This window comes from Urocampus carinirostris, chromosome 19, assembly GCF_059441175.1.
Source record: "Urocampus carinirostris isolate Australia breed hairy pipefish chromosome 19, RoL_Ucar_1.0, whole genome shotgun sequence".
Classification (NCBI taxonomy): domain Eukaryota; kingdom Metazoa; phylum Chordata; class Actinopteri; order Syngnathiformes; family Syngnathidae; genus Urocampus; species Urocampus carinirostris.
In genome coordinates, this window is record NC_142367.1 from 5,027,674 (window position 1) to 5,052,067 (window position 24,394).

General features: G+C 39.5%; 1 protein-coding gene across 1 annotated transcript in view; it reads left to right on the top strand.

The window, feature by feature from the left end:
- The window catches only part of map2k6 (mitogen-activated protein kinase kinase 6), a 36,240-nt gene extending 14,599 nt beyond the window's left edge, over positions 1-21,641 (top strand). Inside the window, exons 3-14 of the mRNA XM_088324240.1 lie at positions 133-196; positions 4,064-4,112; positions 6,889-7,002; positions 14,478-14,597; positions 18,171-18,287; positions 18,361-18,412; positions 18,479-18,606; positions 18,673-18,750; positions 18,819-18,845; positions 19,587-19,726; positions 19,796-19,841; positions 21,525-21,641. Coding sequence (XP_088180366.1) covers positions 133-196; positions 4,064-4,112; positions 6,889-7,002; positions 14,478-14,597; positions 18,171-18,287; positions 18,361-18,412; positions 18,479-18,606; positions 18,673-18,750; positions 18,819-18,845; positions 19,587-19,726; positions 19,796-19,841; positions 21,525-21,605 — 1,016 coding nt within the window. The 3' untranslated portion in view covers positions 21,606-21,641. The remainder of the gene's footprint in view (positions 1-132; positions 197-4,063; positions 4,113-6,888; positions 7,003-14,477; positions 14,598-18,170; positions 18,288-18,360; positions 18,413-18,478; positions 18,607-18,672; positions 18,751-18,818; positions 18,846-19,586; positions 19,727-19,795; positions 19,842-21,524) is intronic.
- Positions 21,642-24,394: the final 2,753 nt, after the last annotated feature.

The window sequence follows — 24,394 nt, forward strand, 5'->3', positions numbered from 1 at the left end:
AACCAAATACTGTACTATCAAGCCACATGCAGCCAAAGGAGCTTTTAGCAGTTTCCAAGAGTGAAACCCAGATCTTCAGACTACGATCCGTTATACCAGGTCCCATTCAACTGACTCTGTTTTTTTTAACAGGTAAGCGGAAGATTGTCCTCCCGCTCCCCAAAGAAGTGTTCCAGCAAGCGCCACCGCCACCAGTGTATGCTTATTTTGTCCCTTCTCACTTTACCATAGACACAATAAGCCAAGTCCAACAAAACAAACCCAGAAAATATAACAGTTTTGTTTATTACTTCTTAGTTTATAATGATAAAGTGGAGTTCAAAAAGGCCATTATTGTTGGGTAAAGTTATTATTTTGATCATAAAGGTTTGCACAACCTTAAACAGTGTGTATTACTGTATTTCAACAAGAGAGGTTGCTGTATTGTGTCGTGCAATGGATAACTTTCGCAAGAAGATTGTTTTTTTGGGGTACCCGTAGCGTCAAGATGGCGAACAATTATGTCTGCTCCCTCTAGGTGAGGCTCACGTTTGGTCAAATAAATAAAAATGCTTGACAAGTTCTTTTTTTCATCACTAAATCTGTATTTTTTTGAATGGATGACTGTTTTTTACTACTAGGAGGAGCAAATTAATACACGCTGTATCTCTAAGCCAGGATCGGGCAAACTTTTTGAGTGGCAGGCTGTATTTGGTTAAAAAAAATTGGCATGGGGGCCAGGCCAGGAGTAAGAAATAGTTCATTGATTTTGGCAGATACAAAAAAATGAGAGTTTGGGTCTGATGCTTCAGCAATGCATGAAGAAGGATGTAGAGCCTAGCAAAAGTACTGACATTGACCCACAGCCCCCTTCCAAGAACATTTTTTCACATTGCCACATTTCAGGCTACAAACTTAAAGATAAAAACCTGAAAATGTTTTCTAGGAAACGACAACATGTGAGACACATTCGTCAAGGGGAACCAAATTATTTCAACATTTTATATTATATTTACAGCAAAAAAAAAGTGAAATAGATGGTGAACAAATATTGCCTTCCTGTTCCCTCACCTCAGTAAACAGACTCCCAAAGTTACTGGAAGCCTTCTGAATAATCCGATGAAGGCCTAAATGACTAAAAATTACAAACAGATTACAACTGTTTGTCATTAAGTCTCAGTTCAAATGCACCTGCTCTGTGATGGGCTCAGAGGTCTGTGAAAGAGAACAGACAGCATTATGAAGAACAAAAACACACCAGGCAGCTCAGGGATAAAGTTGTGGAAAAGTTCAAAGCAGAAAGGGATACTAGAATATTTTGCCACATTTACACATCTCCTTGAGTACTTTGTGAGCAAAAATATGAAAATGGAGAGAGCATAAAACCACTGCAAACCTACCAAAACCTGGCCGTCCCTCTAAACTTTTGCCCCAAACAATGAGAAAACTAATAAGGGAAGCAACCAAGAGTCCCATGATCCTGTTGGATGACCTGCAAGCATACACACCTGAGATGTGACCATCTGTGCAGTAGATAACTATTAGTTGTACTCTGAATAATTCTTTCCTTTATAGAAGAAAGTTAAAAAAAGCTCTTTCTGCAAGAATACCATAAAAAGGCAAAAAGCCACATGCGAGACAAAAATACCATGTGAAACAAGGCGCTTTGCTCTGATGATTCCAAAATTGAACTTTTTGGGCTAAATGCAAAGTGTTACGTTTGGCGTGAGAGAAACAATGCACATCACCCTGAAAACACCATCCTCACTGTCAAACATGGTTTTGGCAGCATCATGCTTAGGGTGTCGCTTTTCTACAACAGGGAGTAAGAAGACTGTTAGAGCTGATGGGAAGATGCATAGAGCCACATTCATGACGATTCTGACAGAAAATTTGTTGGAGTCTGTCAAGTCAAGTCAAGTCACATTTATTTATATAACCCTTAATAACAAAAACGTCTCAAAGGACTGGACAGGATTACCATTACACAATTACCTGATCTTAAACCAACATGGGGGCAAGGAACAACTCAAAACCTCAGCGTGAGGAAAAAGAGAAACCTTGAGAAGGGACCTCACAAGTGGTAATCCCCCTTTCAGGATGACCATGGTGAATTAGATTTAGCATTACAGTACACAAACATAGTAAACGCTAGGTAACATTTGTCTGCAAGAGACCTAAACATAAAGAAAAATGTACAATGGACTGGTTTAAAACTAACAATATACAGTGCATCCGGAAAGTATTCACAGCGCTTCAATTTTTCCACATTTTGTTATGTTACAGCATCATTCCAAATTGTATTAATTTAATCTCTTATCTCAAAATTCTACACAAAAAAATCCATTATGACAATGTGAAAAAGTGTTTTTTTTACTTTTTGTAATTTATTAAAAATAGAAAACTAAGAAATCACATTTACATAAGTATTCACAGCCTTTGCCATGAAGCTCAGAATTGAGCTCAGGTGCATCTTTTTTCCACTGATCATCCTTGAGATCTTTCTACGGCTTAATTGGAGTCCACCTGCAGTAAATTCAGTTGATTGGACATGATTTGGAAAGGCACACACCTGTCTATATAAGGTCCCACAGTTGAGTGTGCATATCAGAACACAAACACCAAGCATGAAGTCAAAAGATCTGTCTGTAGACCTGCGAGACAGGATTGTCTTGAGGCACAAAACTGGGAAAGGATACAGACAAATTTCTGCTGCTTGAAGGTCCCAATGAGAACAGTGGCCTCCATTATTTGTAAATGGAAGACATTTGGAACCACCAGGACTCTTCCTAGAGCTGGCCGGCCTTCTAAACTGAGCGATCGGGGAAGAAGGGCCTTAGTCAGGGAGGTGACCAAGAACCCGATGGTCACTCTGTCAGCGCTCCAGCGTTCCTCTGTGGAGAGAGGAGAGCCTTCCAGAAGGACAACCATCTCTGCAGCAATCCACCAATCAGGCCTGTATGGTAGAGTGGCCAGACGAAAGCCACTTCTTAGTAAATGGAACATGGAATTTGCCAAAAAGCACCTGAATGACTCTCAGACCATGAGAAACAAAATTCTCTGGTCTGATGAGACAAAGATTGAACTCTTTGGTGTGAATGCCAGGCGCCATGTTTGGAGGAAACCAGGCGCCGCTCATCACCAGGCCAATACCATCCCTACAGTGAAGCATGGTGGTGGCAGCATCATGCTGTGGGGATGTTTTTCAGCAGCAGGGACTGGCAGACTAGTCAGGATAGAAGGAAAAATGAATGCAGAAATATATAGAGATATCCTGGATGAAAACCTGCTCCAGAGAGATATGTGTGCTTAACTTGTGGGATCATATTCAAAAATACTTGAAGCTGTATTTGCTGCCAAAGGCGGATCAACAAAGTATTAAGCAAAGGCTGTGAATACTTATGTAAATGTAATTTCTTAGTTTTCTATTTTTAATAAATTCAAAAAAAGTAAAAAAAAAAAAAACGTTTGTCACATTTTCATAATGGAGTATTTTGTGTAGAATTTTGAGATAAGAGATTAAATTAATACAATTTGGAATGAGGCTGTAACATAACAAAATGTGGAAAAAGTGAAGCGCTGTGAATACTTTCCGGATGCACCGTAAAGGCGTGAGATTGGCCAAGCCACAGTCCAGGTCTTAATCCTAAAGAGCATTTATGGAAAGATCAGAATGATACTAAATGCCATCAAACCTTAAGGAACTTGAGCTGTTTAGTAAGGACGAATGGGTAAATATTCCTGTTTCAAGAGTTGCAAAACTTAAAGAGACATACCCAAAAAGACTTGGGACTGTAATTGCAGCAAAAGGAGGTTGTGCAAAGTATTAACTTAAAGGGGGCCAACCTTTCATTTTTTATTTATTAGCACAATATAAAATGTTGAATAAATTAAGTTTCTTTTCACAATTGTGTCTCACATGTTTGTTATTCTTAAACCTTTTGATTGGTGGGCCGGATTATAAAACCTGACGAGCTGCATGGGACCTCGGTGCTGTAGTTTTCCCACCACTGCTCTAAGATATGTTGAGAAACAGAAGCTGATCAATCAAGTGATCGATCGATCATGTTTTTGTGTACTTCAGCCCGCCGAGAGATTTGGACTCCAAAGCGTGCGTGACCATTGGCGACAAGGTAACTTCCTACCCAGTAAAATAACCTGTTTTTATTTAACACTTGTTGAGAAGGACCATATGTTCATTAAGCTAGGATTAGACGTTCACCAAATTTTTCATACTATAAGGCGCACCTAAAACACCAAATTGGCCAGAAATTGGAATTCACACAGGGTTTTATGGTTACTCCTATGTTTCTGCAATGATTGATCAATTGAAAAACTTGCTGACCAAAATCACAAAAGATGGTGTACATCGGGAATCGAACCCGAGTAGCGACGGTGAGACACTTAATCATGTACCCACAAGTGATGCAGTTGTCATATAAATAGGAAGTAGATTTCATCTCACACTATTTTTACTCACAGTGACGGAAATAAATGTTAGGGAATGGAGCAAACAGAAATGTCATCCTGATAGATGTAAATAAACGCAAAGTCCGATTCATCATCACATACTTGGGTTATGAGTTTACCTCGCCATCCTTTTTTTGCGTGTGGATTTACCTTTCTGTTTTCTCCATTCGCTAACATTCATTTCTGGCACTGTGAACAAAACTAGTGTGATAATAAGATAAAATGACTTGTCTTTTAATGTATTGTTAGGTCTATCACCTTACATCTCTGAATCAAACTCACAATAAGAGACAAGAGACATACTTTCTTTAAGCTCATGAAGAGATGTAGTCAGTTCAAAGCCTGATTCTCATCTGCCCAAAGATTCACCAACTCCCCTTTTTATTCACAGAATTGTTGGGGGAAGGAACAAAGGGACACTCCATTGTAGACAGGGGACCATCAAACAGAAAAATGCAGCTTTACTTCATAGGCAAATAGTTGACAGGTCTGAACAGCTCACATCCCCAAAGGGTGAGAAAACTCTTTGTAGTAAGGAAAATACTACTCAATTATAAGGGCCTATGTAATGCTCAATATTTGTAGTTAATGCATTATTAATTTAAGTCAAGTCAAGTCATTTTTATTTGTATAGCCCTTAATCACAAAGAGTCTCAAAGGGCTGCACAGGTTATTACACAGACTATTTTTCAGACTATTATTACACCATCCCTTGATCTGGAACCAACATGAGGGCAAGGAAAAACTCAAAAACCTCAACATGAGGAAAATGAAAAAACCTTGAGAAGGGACCGCACATGTGGCATCCCCCTTTCAGGATTACCAGGCAGCAAAGGATGTTGCAATCACAAATAATACAGAGATATTGTCCACGAAAAGTATAGGTTATTCATATGCTATAGAGTAGAAGTGTGTTTTAAGCTTAGATTTAAACATTTCCACTGAGGTTGCAGATCGGATCTCAGGGGGAAGAGCATTCCACAGCACAGGTGCCCGGATGGAGAACGCTTTACAATAGTCCCATCATATATTTATCACTAGTGGTCTTGTGGTTAGGTTTCGGCGCTTTTCATCTCCCAGGTTACTAGGTTCCATTCCTAATTCAGGGGTGTCCAAACCTTTTAGAAAGCGGGACAGATTTCGTAAACTGAAAATGTGTGAGGATTGACTATTCAGCCTGGTATTCTTTAAACAGTCTTTAAACAATTCACTATCTATCCATGTATCAATCCATCTATCTATCTATCTATCTATCTATCTATCTATCTATCTATCTATCTCTCTCTCTCTCTCTCTCTCTCTCTCTCTCTCTCTCTCTCTCTCTCTCTCTCTCTCTCTCTCTCTCTCTCTCTCTCGCTCGCTCGCTCGCTCGCTCTGTCTCTCTCTCTGTCTCTCTCTCTCTCTCTCTCTCTCTCTCTCTCTCTCTCTCTCTCTCTCTCTCTCTCTCTCTCTCTCTCTCTCTCTCTCTCTCTCTCTCTCTCTCTCTCTCTCTCTCTCTCTATCTGTGTATGTATCTGTGTATGTATCTGTGTATGTATCTATCTATTTGTATATATATATATATATATATATGAATAAACTACTTTATAAATCCTGTGGCTTATAAGCTCCGAAACGGATGAGACGATTTTCATGAAGGATTACACAGTAGTACTTTAGGCCTCTTAGAGTGTCTTTTACTACGTTTAGTGTCAAGGCACCCCCAATTAATGCCAATCGATAAATATCTGCTATTGTGTACAAGCGGCTCTGAGGCTGCATACAGTCATACTGCTTTTTGGCACTCCCTACTGGCTCCCTGGCACTTTTTCAATAAATCGCAGCCCCGACAACCTTGCTCAAGTAGAATGCCCAGGAAAGTGAAGCCGACCAATGCCAAGCCAGGAAAACGTGCCTTATAGTGTGGATATACTGTGATTCAAAAAATAAAACGTACTGAGAACACTAAAAATGACCAGTGTTAATTTTAACCTAAAAGAGTAAATGTTTAACACTACCTCAGTCAACAAAGTTCTCTTATACCTAGCCACTCCTTTGCACATCTGTTCTCCTCTGCACTATCGTACTCCAGTGTTATTGTTATTGTATAGTGACTTGTTTACCTGACTGCCCATTTTGCACAGCTGGTTAGCTGCTCCTCCTGCCCTCTTTGCACTACTGTATAATACTATACATAGCCATAATTATTTAGTATATTATTAGTACTACAATACTCCAACTCAATACAACATTTCATTTATATCTGTACATTCAAGGAAACTGTGCGGGTCAGATGTATCGACATTTCGTTCTGTATACACGTGTACAAGAATGACAAAGTATATTTGAATCTGAATGTGGTCCTTATCTATAAGTGTTAAATTAACACTGGTTATTTTACTGTGTACTTGTCGACCTTCTTCCCTTCTGATGCTCTCAACTCTTCTTGTCGATGGGCAGAATTTTGTAGTGAAGGCGGACGATCTGGAACGCATCGATGAGCTGGGCCGCGGCGCCTATGGGGTCGTAGATAAAATGCGGCACGTTCCGAGCGGCGTTATCATGGCCGTCAAGGTAGGCAAAGTCGCAGGTGCCTCCAAAATGAAATTTGCAATTCTTTGGCTCCAATCTTTAAAAGCTTATACAACCTGTAGCAAAAAGTATGGAATCACCAGTCTTGGGAAAGCCCTCACTCAGACATTCTATCCTGTAGAAAAAAAATCAGATCACAAACATGAAAAAATCGTAAGGACATTCCAACAAAGTGCAACATATTGGAATTCAGAAACACTCATATATATCAAGAAAAAAACATTACAATGGTCAGTAAATGTGACTTTTACAGAGCAAGTGCAGGGACATAAATATGGAATCACTCAATTCTGAGGAAAATAATATGGAATCATGAAAAACAGACAAAGAAATAACAAAAAAACATACCACTTGTATTTAGTTGTACCACATTTGGCTTTTATGACAGCTGGCTGTCTCTGAGGCATAGACCCGATAAGTGACAAACAGTATTCTTCATCAATCTGGTGCCAACTCTCTTTGATTCCAATTGCCAGATCATCTTTGCAGGTCGGAACCTTGGTCTGGAATTTTTTTTTTAATTTCCACCCCAGGTGTTCAATTGGGTTGAGATCTCGGCTACTTGCAGGCCATGACATTGACTGGATGCGTCTTTCTCCAAGGAATGCTTTCACATTTTTTTGCTCTGTGGCATGATGCATTGTCATCTGGGAAAATTAGTTCATCATCCCCAAACATTTTTTCATTTGAAGGAATAAGAAAGCTGTCCAAAATGTCAATGGCAATTTGTGCATTTTTTGCAGATTTGACCACAGCCATCCACATGGTGTCTTTGTCTGATATGCAGCCCCATATCATTAAGGACGGTGGGAATTTTGATTTTTTTTCTTTAGGATGTCCTCTTTGTAAATCTCACCAGAACGGCACCAAACAAAAGTTCTAGCATCATCACCTTGTCCAATGCAGATTCGCGACTCATTACTGGAGATAACCTACATCCAGTCATCTACAGTCCATGATTGCCTTTCCTTAGCCCATTGCAGTCTTGTTTTTTTGTGTTTAGGCGTCACCGATGGTTTCCTTTTAGGTTTCCTATACGAAAATATAATTTCCTTTTGGCGATTTTGTACAGTTCTGTCACATACATTGACTCCAACTTCCTCCCATTCCCTCTTCATTTGTCTTGTTGTGCATTTTCTGTTTTAAAGACATATGGCCTTTAGTTGTTTCTCTTGACGCCTACATGTCTTTCTTGGCCTACCAGTACGATTGACCTTTGTAACCTTCCCATGCTGTTCGTCCAAATCTTCGATACAGCTGACTGTGAACAGCCCACATCTTTGGCAACCATACGAGTAGAGATACCTTGTTTAAGAGGTTTGACGATCCTGTCTTTGGTCTCAAGAGACATCTCTCTTGTTGCAGCCATGATTCTTGCCAATACACTTAGTCCAGGAGCCCTCCAAGTTGTGATAACTGCTCTGGTTTTGACTGCTGACTAACGAACCTACCTAATCTAACTCAGATACCCAATTAAGGAATGGAAATTGACTGGGTGTATCCTTATTTTCCACTCAAAATGCACTGATTCCATATTTTCTTTCCTCAGAATTGAGTGATTCTATATTTATTTCCCTGCACTTGCTTCTATTGAAGTAACATTTACTGAATATTGTAATGTTTTTTCTTCATTTCTTTTAGTGTACCTGAATGCCAATATGTTGCACTTTGGAATGACCTTACGATTGTTTTATGTTTCTGATCTGGGTTTTTTCTTCAGAATAAAATGTCTTAGTGAGAGTTTGCCCGAGCCTGAGGATTCCATACTTTTTGCTAGGGGTTGTAGAAATGCATGCCATTTATGCACATTTCTGGACTTTGATAGACATTCAGAATAGATACACAATTCATGGACTCACACATTCACATTGAAGTGGCTGTTAACTATAGTACATAGTGGTACCATTCATCCAATGGAAAGACATGCAGAAAAGTGGACAAGGAGAAAAGAAGAGGAAGAGACTTTTTGTGGCCATCAAAACAAAGCAAGGAGCCCGTGCAGGAGGAGTTCAGAGACGTCAAGGAGGAGGATGCAGCCATTATTCCATCAGCCCAAACTGAGAAGAGCCGGTGCTTTCGGTTCCCATTTGACGCCTCAGATTTTTTTTTTTTAATTATGTATCTTCAATGATAATAAAGCATTATGCACCACACTATTAAGTAGTCATTTCAAATGTTGTGCATGGTATCCCTTAAAAATATATATTAAAACAATTTTAGCTTTTTACACACTAAACGGATTTAAAGTCAAACAACAACACAAAATCACTAAAAGTGCCCAACAATAAAATACCGTATTTTCCGCACTATAGGGTGCACCGGGTTGTAGGGCGCACCCCCAAAAAATAGTTTTTGGTCCTATATCTTCCATAGATAAGGCGCACCGGATTATAAGGCGCTACAATGGGAACGTCGACAAAACAGTCAGATGATTCAGTCAAACTGATTACCCCCTTAACATTCCCAAAGCTTGCAAAGAAGCAAATACGTGTCGTAGACACGTGCGGATGCGGTGTCCTTACGATGTCACTCAAATGCATCATTTCAAATATCATTCAGAAGGTTAAAGTCTTGGGATTCAAGAAATGCCAAACATTTCTTAGTTTCTATTTTCTTTTTCGCTCACAACTTTACAGTGCATATGACAATAAACACTTGGAATTGAGTTTAATTCACTCAACTCATCACAGCAACATCAAGATCGTTCTAAAACAAGATACCGGGAAAATATAAAGCCGCATAACTCACCTAAGTTCTCACGTTCAATAATGATACGCGATCATGGTCTTCCTCCAACCGTGAGTGTAGTAAATCCAGGAGAGTAAAATATCTACAGATACAGACTAATGAAACGTTGTTTAGCAAGCTTGCTATTCAGTCCTCTTTTTCGGCCAATTGCAGGATTTGTTTTGGCCCTCTAGCGTATCCGAGGCTCCGAATAACTTCAGCCAATAGCGATCGATTTAACGGATGATTGACAGATCTTTTTCGGCCAATTGCAGGGTTTGTTTTGGCCCTCTAGCCAATCCGAGGCTCCGAATAACTTTAGCCAATAGCGATCGATTCAAATGATGATTGACACATTGGTTAGCCAATGAAACGCCGGTAATCGAGTCGGCGGCTGTTCCGTAAGTTGCGAGACCTTGCGAATTTAATATTGAGCCATATATAAGGCGCACTGTATTATAAGGCGCATGGTCAGCTTTTGAAAAAAATTAAGACTTTTAGGTGCGCCTTATAGTGCGGAAAATACGGTAAAATTTTAAAATATTAACTATTCAGTACTGTATATAATTTATAAAATGCAAAAAATTGTTACTTTTTCAAATTCTATTTTAACTAATATAAACACGCAAAATATATAAATTAAAATAACTAAAACAAAAAGAAAAAGATCAGCAGTTTCTAAGATTGAAAGATTGAATGCGCTCTGCTTCGGAGCAATCAAAATAATTAAAATGAGTCAAAATTTGGCTTATTTTTTGCCTTTTAAACAATTAGTATTTTTTTTGTCTTCCGTAATGTATTCATTTATTACCCAACACCTATAAATCCCTTTCCGTGTTCGTAGACAAGGCTGATATAGCAAGGCTGCTCGTGCATTGTTGAAGCAGAATGGCAGAATTAATGTCAGTTTATACCAGCCCATTGATATATAATTATAATAGTTCATAGATGGGAACAGCTCGAAACAGCATAAAGTATATGATAGCATGAAGATAGGGACTGAGTCATCACAGTCAACCAAAAAAACGTATTTTCATTGGCACTGTATTTCTTCCTTTGACAGGACTAGAAAAATTTAAAATTTGGCCTTGTAAGTGCTTGAAAAGTGATTAAGTGTGGCCATCAAAAAGATGAGCGAACCCCGAAAAATACTCCCCCGAGAACTATTTGGTTTTTTTTTGAGTAGGGGAAATGATATTAAGTGGCAAAACCACAATTCCTCGATATTGGTGGTAACACATCACCTCCATGCCAAATGTCCGCCTTTCGGCTCATTTTTTCTGAAAATAAAACCCCAAGCGTCTTATCAGCGTGATCGGGTTGCAATGTTTTTGAATGACGGCTTGATTTATTTGACTTCATCCTCGCCGCTGCCGACATTTTTAACATAGCATGCACACCGGTCTTTGCTCTTCTTCTGTGGTCTCAGCGAAGTGCGACCTACGTTTCGTCAAACTCCCTCGTCTTAGCTTTTAGGAGTGCACTTTTGTTTTTCTGTTAAAGCCGTCTCTCCACACCTGCCTCTGCATCCGTGTTAGATATTTTCTTCATGGGGTCACTTGAGGGCCTGTTACACTTCGTGTCTACACTTCATACTGAATGCTTATACTATGCTCATTTTATTGCGTGGAGGCTAAATTTAAATAAAACACTGCCAATTTGAACGCCACTGTGCCCTAGTGTAGTGGAGGTGCAATTACACTTAATTCTGGGAAAGTAAAAAAAAAAAAAGTCAAATGTGCCCGTGTCACTCTGGACGGATTCTCGCGCCCCCCCTGGGGGCCTGCCCCACTACTTGAGAAGCACTGCACTAGAGGAAGCCCACAGGCCAAATTCCAGGCTTTACAATCCGACTGACCAAATAAAGTGTTAAAAATATAATAATAAGTATAAACATGGTACAAAAGAATACTAATAATGAAAATATGTTGACTTGGTGCAACTCTTGTTCCCAGTGTCTCCAACATTCAAATAGTCGGAAACATTTTATCTTACTCGCTAGTATTCTCATGTATTTATTTTATTTATTTGTCAAGGTAGCTATGACATTTAATAAAATTAATGGAGCGGGCATGGTGGGGTTTTTGGGGTGTTATTTAGGACATAATGTAAGCATCTTGGTGCCGAAATACTTTAATTAAGAAAGGCTGCTCAAGATCCAGAAAAATGGTGCCACAGAAATATGTTCTAAGCTTGTGTCTGGTGACAGCCGAAAAGTCAAGTCAAGTCAAGTCATTTTTATTTGTATAGCCCTTAATCACAAAGAGTCTCAAAGGGCTGCACAGGTTATTACACAGACTATTTTTCAGACTATTATTACACCATCCCTTGATCTGGAACCAACACGAGGGCAAGGAAAAACTCAAAAACCTCAACATGAGGAAAATGAAGAAACCTTGAGAATGGACCGCACATGTGGCATCCTCCTTTCAGGATTAGCAGACAGCAAAGGATGTTGCAATCACAAATAATACAGAGATCTCATCTCATCTCATCTCATCTCATTAGCTGCACAGCTTATCCTCAGTAGGGTCGCGGGGGTGCTGGAGCCCATCCCAGCAATCATCGGGCAGTGGGCAGGGGACACCCTGAACCGGTTGCCAGCCAATCGCAGGGCACACAGGGACAGACAACTCGCTCGCTCATTCACACCTAGGGACAATTTGGACCGGCCAATCCACCTGAAATGCATGTCTTTGGAAAGTGGGAGGAAACCGGAGTTCCCCGGAGGAAACCCACCCAAGCACGGGGAGAACATACAAACTCCGCACAGGAGGTCCGGTGGCTGGATTTGAACCCACGCAGGAGGTTCCCAAGACCTTAGAACTGTGCCGCACACGCGCTAACCACTGCGCCGCCTAATACAGAGATATTGTCCACAAAAAGTATAGGTTATTCATATGCTATGGAGTAGAAGTGTGTTTTAAGCTTGGATTTAAACATTTCCACTGAGGTTGGAGATCGGATCTCAGGGGGAAGAGCATTCCACAGCACCGGTGCCCGGATGGTGAACGCTCTCGAACCATCGGAACACTTCTTGGCTCTTGGGATCACCAGAAGTCTGGTGCTTTCAGAACGAATGCTTCGGACCGGAACATAGGGGGAAATCAGTTCTGAAAGATATGAGGGAGCAAAGAGAAAGAGTTAAACAAGTAGACGATGACGAAGAAGACGAAGAAAAAAGAAAAAAGAAATAAATTAGAAAATAAAGGAAAGAAGAAGTAGAAATACACAAAGGAAAATATGGAAAAGGAGTTAAACAGTAAAAATGAGAAAAATATCTATCTATCTATCTATCTATCTATCTATCTATCTATCTATCTATCTATCTATCTATCTATCTATCTATCTATCTATCTATCTATCTATCTATCTATCTATCTATCTATCTATCTATCTATCTATCTATCTATCTATCTATCTATCTATCTATCTATCTACCTTAGTCATATCCACGTCAATCACGGCCTTCCACTTGGTCTCCTTTCATTGATTTCTGCTCTGTAGATCTGTAGATCCCCTTCAACATTCGCTCCTCATCCCTCCTCTCCATGTGTCCAAACCAACCGAGTACTCTCTTATCCACACGCTTGCTCATTTCCACGACTACTCCAGTTCTGTCTCTCACAATTTCATTTCTGAGTCTATCCAATCTTGTCACTCCTAACATAGTCCTCAAACACTTCATCTCAAAAACATTCAATTTCCTTCTTAAATCTGCATTCAGGCTCCAAGTCTCTGCACCATACAACACAGTCGGCACAATCACACTCTCATACAGTCCCCTCTTAACATCCATACTCATACTCTTGTTGTTCATCACTCTCCTCAGAGCACCCAAAACCTTGCTTCCTTGATTCACTCTGTGCAATACTTCACACTCCATTCCACCAACTGCAGCCACATCACAACCCAAGTACCTAAAGCTTTCAACTTCTTCCAGCACCTGCCCATGCAACCTGAAAAATAAATATAAGAAATGTAAATGTAGATGTTAAAGTTTTTGGAGGATGATGGACAAATCAGGGGGAGTCAGGAACTGAAAGCAGGGGTGCTTAAAACAAAGACAGTATTTATTAACAATGGAAGGTACCAAGTAGCAAGCTTGGGTTCACTAAATAATTAAATGTACAAACCAGAAACAAAGCCCAAAACAGCAACTAGAAAATACATAGAGCAAATAACAAAGAAACACAGACAAATCTGGCGTTGTGATGGTGGAAGTGAAAATGCCACATAATCCGACAATGTGTAATGTTCAAAATGTCCTTTTAAAGGGTTTTGGAAAAATAAGCACAGGTGTGTGATGATTTATCGTACACCTGTGCCTAGTTTAAACCCCGGTTGGGTCCCTCTGCTGGTAGGGGGTACTGTATGTCAGACCCTAACAGTAGAAAAGTAAGAAGACAAAGGCAAAGAAGCTGTATACTAAGTAGAAGAAATTGAAGGAGAATCAAAAATAGAATGACGTACAAAAAGTATAAGAAAAACAAAATGACAAAAAAAAGAAAGTAAAGGAAAACATCCGTAGAAGTAAATGAAGAATAAAAAGACATAGAAGTTGAATGAGAAGGAAAACAGTTAACGTCCCAAAGTTTCAGAGTAGAACTAACTGTCTGTTTGGGAACAGTTCTCAAAAAAGAAAACTACATATTCATCCTTACAACCAGCATTTCTCTGATGTCATATCCGCCGCAACATGAGGGTTATATTCTATTTTTCCCTGTTAGCTTATTCGCGCCACCGTCAATACTCAAGAGCAGAAGAGGCTGCTCATGGACCTGGACATCTCCATGAGAACAGTGGACTGCTTCTTCACAGTCACCTTCTACGGTGCACTCTTCAGAGAGGTAATAAAGACTCTATTGTCCACTGATTCAATTATTTTTCGATAACCGTCATGTCCAGTGACCAAGTAACAATAGGAGATGTTGATATTGGTTCAGGTCATTGTCGTAAGTTCTCTAACATTCCTCTGAATCTTGACTAATGTAATATCAACCGGAGTAGCTCGAGCGAAAATGTAGGTGTTACATTTGACCCTAATACTTTGTTTTAGTTACACATTAAGAATATTGCTAAAATCGTTTTTTACTATCATCGCAACATTGCTCAGATTCTCCCAACGCTGTCCCAATCTGATGCAGAGATCATATCTCATGCGTTTGTTATCTTTTGTCTCGATTACTGTATTGAAATGCTCTGTGGTCTCCTGATGTCGAGCATCAAAAGTTTGCAGCTGGTTCAAAATGCAGCAGCGAGACTTGACAAGGACAAAAAACTTTGCCCCTATATACCAATTTTTGTCATAAAGAGATATGATTTTGACCAGCTCGGTGGCCTTGGAGGTATGGCGCCCGCGCCGAGACTGGGAGTCATACCTAAGACTTAAACATCGGTACCAGTTGTCTCCCTGCTTGGCGTTCAGCATTAGGTGTTGGAATTGGGGGGTTAGGTCACCTAATGACTCCCAACACCTCAGTTCGGTTGAGCGAGGGGGCTGGGAATCCCCTCCTCTGAATCAATCTCCCAAAAAGAGACAGAAAGGACTCTAGCCACCTGCCACTAGGGGGATGTGGCTGTGGTATATATATATATATATATATATATATATATATATATATATACCGTATTTTCCGCACTATAAGGCGCACCGTGTTATAAGGCGCACCTTCAATGAATGATATATTTTTAAACTTTTCCATACATAAGGCGCACCGCATTATAAGGCGCTATAAGTGCATGCTGGTTTAAGATCAGGTAATTGTGCAATTTTGTAATTATAATCCTGTGCAGTCCTTCGAGACATTTTTGTGATTAAGGGCAATATAAATAAATGTGACTTGACTTGGCTACAGTAGAGGATGTAGTTACGTTATGCAACCATTAGATGGTGCCGCGCTAAAGGGAATGTCAACAAAACAGTCAGATAGGTCAGTCAAACTTTAATTATAGATAACAAACAAGCATTCCATAACTCCATCCACTCCCAAAATGAATAAACAGCTCTTTTATTATTTTCTCTGAGGAAAAGCATTTTCGTGACACATCTTTAACATCTTTGAACAGCAAGGCATAACATTTTACTTTTCCTCCATTTAGTCAACACGCAAAAAAACGTCTGATACTGTTATGGTAAATTAAACGTTAGTGCAATCGCAATATAGTGACTCTCGTAATGTGCAAAAACAACAAGTGCAAAACAATAACAATAAAGCAATAACATAATAACTGTAAAATGTAAAACGTAAACACACACCAAGTAGGACCACCTCTGAATTCTTTAATGTTAAGTTCCCGTGTCAGCGCTGTTGCCTTCATTCGAATAGTTATTGTACTGACACTTCTACTTGCTGCTCTTTGTTCAACAGTGTTCAAGTGTGTCTTCTAACTGTGGCCATCTCACTTTTATTGCCACGGAAACTTTGTTTAGTCTTCCTTACTTGGCGCAGCTTATCCTCATGCTTCCTCCACTTGTTGCTGCTCTATTTCCGTGTTCTACTGCGTGACTGATCGACTTTAGTTTAAACTCTGCGTTGTAAGCGTGTCTCTTAATAGGAGCCATTTTAGGGTCTTTATACAAACGCACAAATAAAAGAGAATCGTTGTTTAATATTTCCCAGTATGCACAGCGCACTTCTTCTTCTACGCGAAAAATGGAGTCGGTAGCTGCTTCTCTTAGTTGCAAGACCTTGCAATTCAATATTGATCCATATATAAGGCGCACCGGATTATAAGGCGCATAGTCAGCTTTTTTTTTTCAAATCTGATTTTATGTGCGCCTTATAGTGCGGAAAATACGGTGTATATATATATATATATATATATATATATATATATATATATATATATAATATAAGATATGATTTTAAGGTTCTGTTGCTCGCACCAAAAAGTTTGCATGTTCCTGCTAGGAGCCTCTGCTCGGAAAATGCTGGTCTACCATTGTTTCCAGGAGCCTAGCAGATTTCTTCTTGGCTCTTTGAATGACTATTTGAGACTTTTTGTGATTAAGAGCCATAAAAATACATTTGACTTGACCTGAAGTTATTTCAATGGTGACTTGGCAACAATCTGCTCTCTGTGTCAAAGGAGACGGGCGCTCATCTGACGTTCATTTTGAGCACATTTTCTTAGCCTAAAGCTTCCCCTGTTCTAGATAACTTGTAAGCGCAATTCGTACATTCAGTAATATCCCTCCCCCTGACACTTGCTGTTTATGGGTTGTTTGAAAATATTACTACTGTATTTCCATTCCCAACAGATTTAAATGCCTGTCCAAATGGGCCACAGCTTACTCATCATAGATTTAAGAAAATGTTTAAGGTTGATGGGCAGTATTCGGATTTTACATCAATTGTTGTATGTCCTTTTTAAATCTTGTTTTCTTCTTTCTGTACAGGTATTCTTCATAGTTCAATATACTTTAATCAAGACACACAGAGTCTTTGATTTATTTATTTTACTAATCATCTACTGAAGAAGCTTGAATAGAACACAAATCAGTGATAAGAAAATAAAACAAAGACAACTGGGAGTTGAGAACTTAAACTGGAACCATTTGGATACCAAGAACGTTGGCTTGAGTATTATGTTACTGTATTTTGATAGAGTTTCCCCTTTAACGTCACACCAATACCAATAACTAGCAACCACGAGACGTTCTGCGAAGTTCTGCTGTGATGAAGATGACGGCCCTGTATTTAGGTCCTCGGCTGTAGAGCGATGAGAAATCCTGGTAGGCTTGAGAGCCGGTTGGGATGAGGACCACAAGATGCAGAGTGTTGAACTGTTGACTGCTGGTGGCTTGAGGGTTCTCTGAGGTTGCTGGCTTTGTCCCACTGGTTTGGCCGCTTGCCTGATCAAGCTTGGCTGCTGACTTGGCAAGGCTCTCTGGCTGCCCGTTGAGCTGAGACTTGGTCTGGACCGGCCAAAGCGGCCTCTGTCCAGTTCCTCCTGTTAGGACATGCCCTCTTGCTTCTTGCTGGCCAAAGTTCAGACTGCCTTTGCAAGGTGAGACGTGTACCAACTCTCGGTTCCGGTCTCCTAGGAGGGCCGGACCCATCGTGGTGGAGTTGACGCGGCATGCTTTGATGCGCCAATGCGAAACGGGATTCTGACCAAGCGTTGAATACTCTACATGGCTATAAACTTTACATCAATGTCACTATCCGCAAATCATGTTGATGTTCTTTGATACCCAGATCCCTTAACCAGTTTCTGATTTTGTAACCTATGAGATTTAATTAAAAAATGGCTCAGGGTAGGGCTTTTAGAACAGGTTGGAATTTCTTATCTGAGTTTTGGGCTCCCTCCCCTGTTTTCCTTGCATGGTGAAAACTCATTGATGTCTTCCCTCCTTATTCTGAGTGTCTACTAAATTATAAACACCACAGCAACCATTGAACATGTTCACTTGTCAGGGTGACGTGTGGATCTGCATGGAGCTCATGGACACGTCACTGGACAAGTTCTACAAACAAGTGATGGAGAAAGACCACACCATTCCTGAGGACATCTTGGGAAAGATTGCTGTCTCCGTCAGTGTGCACTTTAGCCGACACGTTGCTTCAGTGTCCACACATTAAGGTTTTTTTGTTTGTTTTTTTCCAGATTGTGAAAGCGTTGGAGCACCTTTACAGCCACCTGCAAGTCATCCACAGAGGTTTGTCAAGGCGGCAGTGACAAACTCACAAGGCTTTTGGTTATGTGACTTTTGCTCACAACACAGACGTAAAGCCGTCCAACGTGTTGATAAACTGCCAAGGACAAGTAAAAATGTGCGACTTCGGCATCAGTGGCTACCTGGTAGATTCAGTGGCCAAAACCCTGGACGCCGGCTGCAAACCTTACATGGCGGTGAGCGCACCCACGTTTATACACAAACTGGATTAAATCATCCTCTGATGTGGTTTCATCCCTCAGCCGGAGAGGATAAACCCCGAAACCAACCAGAAAGGATACAATGTCAAATCTGACATTTGGAGTTTAGGAATCACCATGGTAACCAAAGATGAGCCTTGGTCTTACATTTGTCCTCTTTCTCTTTCACTTCCTTTCATACTTTTCAGTCAAGTGTGATTCTTCTTTCTGTACAGGTATTCTTCATTAATCATCCGTTACAGTTATTAATTAACCCTTGGAAAATGTAATCAGTAACGTAATCCGAATACCATGCTATCAAAGTAATGTTACTTGATTACTTTGGATTTATTTTGGATTGCTCCAATATTAAATATGCAAATAAAAGACAAAATAAACTTAATCTAAATAAGATGACTACATTTTGTTTAAAATAAATGATCAATGTCACCTTGAAAAATCAAAAGAGGAAACCAATATCATGTAGTTGTTTGTAGTCCAACTAAAAAGTGCTCATCTTTTTACGAAGTAGCATAGTGTATTAAGCAAAAAACTCCTGAGGGTGAGAGCATCAGTGTGTGTGTGTGTGTGTGTGTTTGTGTGTGTGTGTGTAATGAGTGAGAGAGAGGGAGAGAGAGAGGGGGGAGAGAGGGAGAAAGACAGAGAGAGAGAGAGAGAGTGAGAAAATAAAAAGTTAAAACCAATGCACGCCGAAATTAATTAATGCCCCCTGAGGTGTGCAACTTAAATATGCTTTTAAATAAAATTCTTATCCTGCAAATGAATCCCTATTTTTACTAAATGTACCTGTAACTTGATTATGTCTTTTTTTCCTGTAACTGTAACAGAATACAATTATATTCTTTTTGTATCATTATTCCTTTATTCCTCAAGCCTGTGCATATGTCTTCGTGTAACACCCTTAATTTTCCCTTTCCTCTGTCACCCCTTTGCACCCTTGATAAAACTGAGTCCAGCTGGAGCTTGCTATCCTGAAATTCCCCTATGAGTCTTGGGGGACGCCCTTCCAGCAGCTCAAACAGGTGGTGGAAGAACCGTCTCCCCAGCTTCCTGCTGACAAGTTCTCCAAAGAATTCGTCGACTTCACAGCGTTGTGGTGCGCCGCTGCCACTTTCTTTTGTATTTCATCATATTTGTAAATACATTTACTTTCCTTTTCATTCAGCTTGAAGAAAGTGTCCAAAGAGAGGCCCACCTATGCAGAGCTCATGGTAGGTGTGCGCTTCAGGCATCAGGGCTTGTTCTAACCACAGATACGTACAGAAGACTAGACCGTAGCATCCCGCTAACTAGCGTGCCTACGTGGCGGCCACAGTGGTCGGGTCAACGTTTCCGTTAAGGCAATGTATGTACATTGAAAAATCATAACTTGCTTATTTTGCAACCGATTTTCATGCGGGTAACTTTGCTTTGTTAACATCAACACGTACTGTTATTACGGAAAATCAATTCACAGTAGAAAAACGGAATACGTTTTTTTTTTTTATAAAAAACGAAAATGTATTTAAACAACAATTTATGAAAAATTATACAAATTACAATAAACTATATTGGAATTTCAAGACTTTATATGAAACTCATTGGAAAAGCGATTTATAATTCAAGATCAGTGTTTAATGAATAATGTAATCATTTTTTTAACTTGTATAACTTCTTTGACAATCTTTTATTTTCCTTTTGCAAAATAAGGTACATGAATAACCATATGTATGCACACATAACCATATACATAAAACAATGCAGTCACTCGCCAGTCTGGGCAAGAAAAATAGAATAAAAATTCTGTATGTTTAAAAATGTTTAAAAAACAACAAAGAAAAAATACAAAGTTAAAGGAAGTTATTAATCTAGTTTTGACGTCTACTGACGTGACCATATACAGTATCGTCACTTGCCACATGATTGGTTAAAACTGTTCTAGAAACCCTGAAAAAGGACCGTTTTACAAGATTTTTTCTTGTATGTCCACCTGATAAATCAAGGGAAGTGAGTCTAGCAATGTGGTGAAGCCTTATTTATAAAAACATTGAAACAATGTAGGCCATCAAGAGGCATTTGAGCAAGTGAAGCTCTCAACAAGATTAATTGACCACGGTAGATGAGTGGTTAGTGCATCCGTGGCACAGTTCTGATGTCACGAGTTCAAATCTAGCTACCAGCTTTCCTGTGCGGAGTTATCATGCTCTTCTGGTAGAATAGAATAGAATATACCTTTATTGTCATTGTTACAAAATGGGTTGAACATATTATGACAACGAAAATGGCACTCGAGTTTCACATTTAACAGTGAGGATAAAGAAACAGAGAAGATAAAGGAACAAAGAAGATAAGGTTATAATTTACACAATATAAAGGAACATAGAAGATAAAGGTTATAGTTTACACAACCTTTACTTGCGAAGGTTTCCTTTGGGCTCCTCGGTTTCCTCCCATATTCCAAAAACATGGATATCAGGTTAATTGGCCACTCCCCAGGTGTCACTTGGTGTGAATGAGCGAGTGAGTTGTATGTCTCTGTGTGCCCTTTGACTAGCTGGCAATCAGGTCAGGGTGTCCCTTGCCCATTGCCCAAAGATAACCCCGCGACGGTGCTAAGGATAAGCAGTGCAGATTATGGATGGATAGAAGACAAATAGAGCCAAAAACATTTTTACCTATGAAAGTTTATTCCAGCTTTCCGGGACTCTATGGCTTTGAATACATTCTATAGGCAGCACAATGAGCCGGCATTCTCTTTTGAATTGAGCTCCATCCACATGTACTGTAAGAGTCTGACATTTTGACCCGACTAGCTTAGACGTATAGTAGGCACGCCAGTCAAAAGGGCTTGCCCTTTCTAGTCTTCTGTACATGTCTGTGGTTCTAACACTTTGGCACCAACGGTTTGTCCTCAGCAACATGCCTTCTTCACCATCCACGACGCCAAAGACACTGACGTGGCAGCCTTCGTTAAAATCATCCTCGAGGATTGCTGAGGTCTACGTTACCGATTTCCTTTAGACCTGCAAAACCCAGCTCCTTCTTTTAGGAAGTGTATCGTTAATTTTTGTCATATGTGTCTGTTGTCACTTGTCATTGTTTTTCACCTGAATACAGAAGCCTCAGGCATAAGCAGGCTAAGCAGCTGCTTTTGGGCCACATGGCCACCAGGGGGGTCCTAAGAGCTGTTAACTTTTTTGTGCTCACTTTGTCTCCTATGTCAATGGGTGTCTACAACCAAAATACTTCAACAGAACTACAACAAAGGTACTATAAAATAACTTCAAAACTAAATATCCAATGTAGTTCTTAAAACACAGACCATTTATATTATTTTGCTTTCATTTGGAAAGAAAAAACTAGTATACAAATACTACTGCCGTAATACTACAATAAAAAATACTACTACAGAAATATATCCCCAGAAAAAAATATAAAAGTAGAACTGCAGTAACATTACAAACATACTTAAGAAATATGCCAAAAATTGTTCTACAGAAATAATACAAAAAAATCTATAAAAATCATACTACAATACTGCTTTGGAAATACATCAAAAATACTTCTACAGAAATACTACAAACATGCCACTACATAATACACTAACTCAAAACACTATTAGAGATATATAACTACAGACATACTACTACAAAATACTAAAAAAAACCTACTGTAATCTATACAGTAATACTGTACAACAAAAATACTACAGATATACAACAAAAAAATTACTACAGAAATACTACAAAATATAGCAGTAGTGCAAAAATATTTAAAAAATAAAACTACAGTAATTCTACAAAAATACTAAAATCATAAAACTTCTGTAATACTACAAAAATACTACGGAAATACTAAGAAAATACTATCATAGAAATACTACAAAAATAAAACTACAATAATACTACGAAAAAATCCAACTATCATAGTACTTTGTAACAAAACATCAAATTAAGAGCTTGAAATAGGCACCTTACCCATTATTTTGCTTTAATTGTGATTTTTAAAAAAAAATATTTTCAAGAATTAAATCTATTTTAAAAGAATTATGACATTTTAATTTTGTATGTATATTTATTCATAAATGAAAATTTTGGATCTGTCTCCCCTTGGACACATTTTTTAACCTGATGCCGCCCCCGACTCCAAACAGCTGCCCACCCCTGGAGTAGAATATGGAATGAATTATTGTAGGTATGAAAATGATCAAGTAATAGGGGGGCCCCCAAATCTATTTTTGCCTACGGCCCCATGAACACTTGCCTGAGCATAAACAACTGCTATGGGAATCTTTCTATCCACCTGGATGCCCACAAATTCTAGGTTGGTCCTAAAATGTGATTTATTTACAACAATAGTCATAATCAAGTCTTGGTAAACTAAAACCAGAGGGTACAAACAATCAAATGTTTGTTTTTGTTATAACAAGCTTTTGGAAAGTATACTATGAGCAGCTTAACGTTGAAAGGCGAAATGGGGGGGCTCGGCAGGGGGCCCTCTAGGAATTACCCAGGGCATGCTGGAGGAACTGTCTCTAAGCTGGCCTGGGAAGACTTTGGGATTCTCCCTAGAGCATTAAAGAAATGGCTAGGGAGAAGGAACCTTAGCTTCCTCACTAAAATACAATGACAATAAAGGTATATTCTATTCTATTCTAAAAGGCGGTTCCCATTTTTCCTAATCACCGTTGATTGATGGATTTTGAAGTAGCGAGGTCTCACTGTATATGAAAAAGAAGAAAATACTTAATACAGGGAAAGTCATGTGCTTTACTCCATTTGATTTACATTTTTTTATTTTTTACAGTCCAATCTTAAACAGCTTTGTTAAACAAAATAGGTTAATAAATACAGTATACTGTGCTAACTCATGACAGAAAGTGGTCGGCGGCGCCCTCTGTTGGCTGCGGCTGCATCGGCTCGCTACAACGGGTCAGGTGCAATCGACATTTCATTCTGTGTACATTGTTACACAGAATGACAATACAAAGAAATTATTATTATTATTATTATTATTGGTAGTACAGTGAGACCTCGCTACTTTGTGGTTCGACGTTCGCGGATTCAGAGCTTCGCGGTCTGTAATGGTAAAAAAAAAAAAAAATTTTAAGGGGCGTCGCTACTTTTTGCGGGAATACCCATCGGCTGACGACCCTAGCATGGCGCGCCGTTCTCGTTTCCCGGTGCTGTGCCCAAATCCGACTCCTGTACAGAATCCGACTCCCGTACAAAATCCTCCCCCCCTCGCGTGAACGCGCATTCTGCTGCGCTTCCGACAGGCCGTCGCGGTGTCGTGCGTATCGCGCCCGAAAGTACCCGCGCCGCCCGAAAGGGGCTCGCTCGCGAATAATAAGGATAAGCGGTGCAGATAATGAGACTAGATTAGATTTTTTTTTTCTCTTGAAGGGGCGTTGCTACGTCGCAGATTTTCAGTTTTTGCGGGTGGTTTTGGTCCCCATTAACCGGGTCTAAAAAATAATAATTAAAAAAAAATATATACATATATATATTTTTTTTTTAAGGTGCGCTGCTACTTCGCGGATTTTCACTTATCGCGGGTGGTTTTGGTCCCGATTAACCGCAATAACCAAGGTCTTACTGTATATAAAATAAAATAAAAATGCAATCCGCTGCCAACTACTGATATGGATGACTATTCCAATTACTCGTCTGATCAATCAAAGAAAGCAAAGATACTGAACAATATCATGTTTTTTGCAAAAATAAAATTGGGCAATTTCTTGGGGCACATTAGTCACAAGGAACACGCTCGTGTGCCCTGGCAC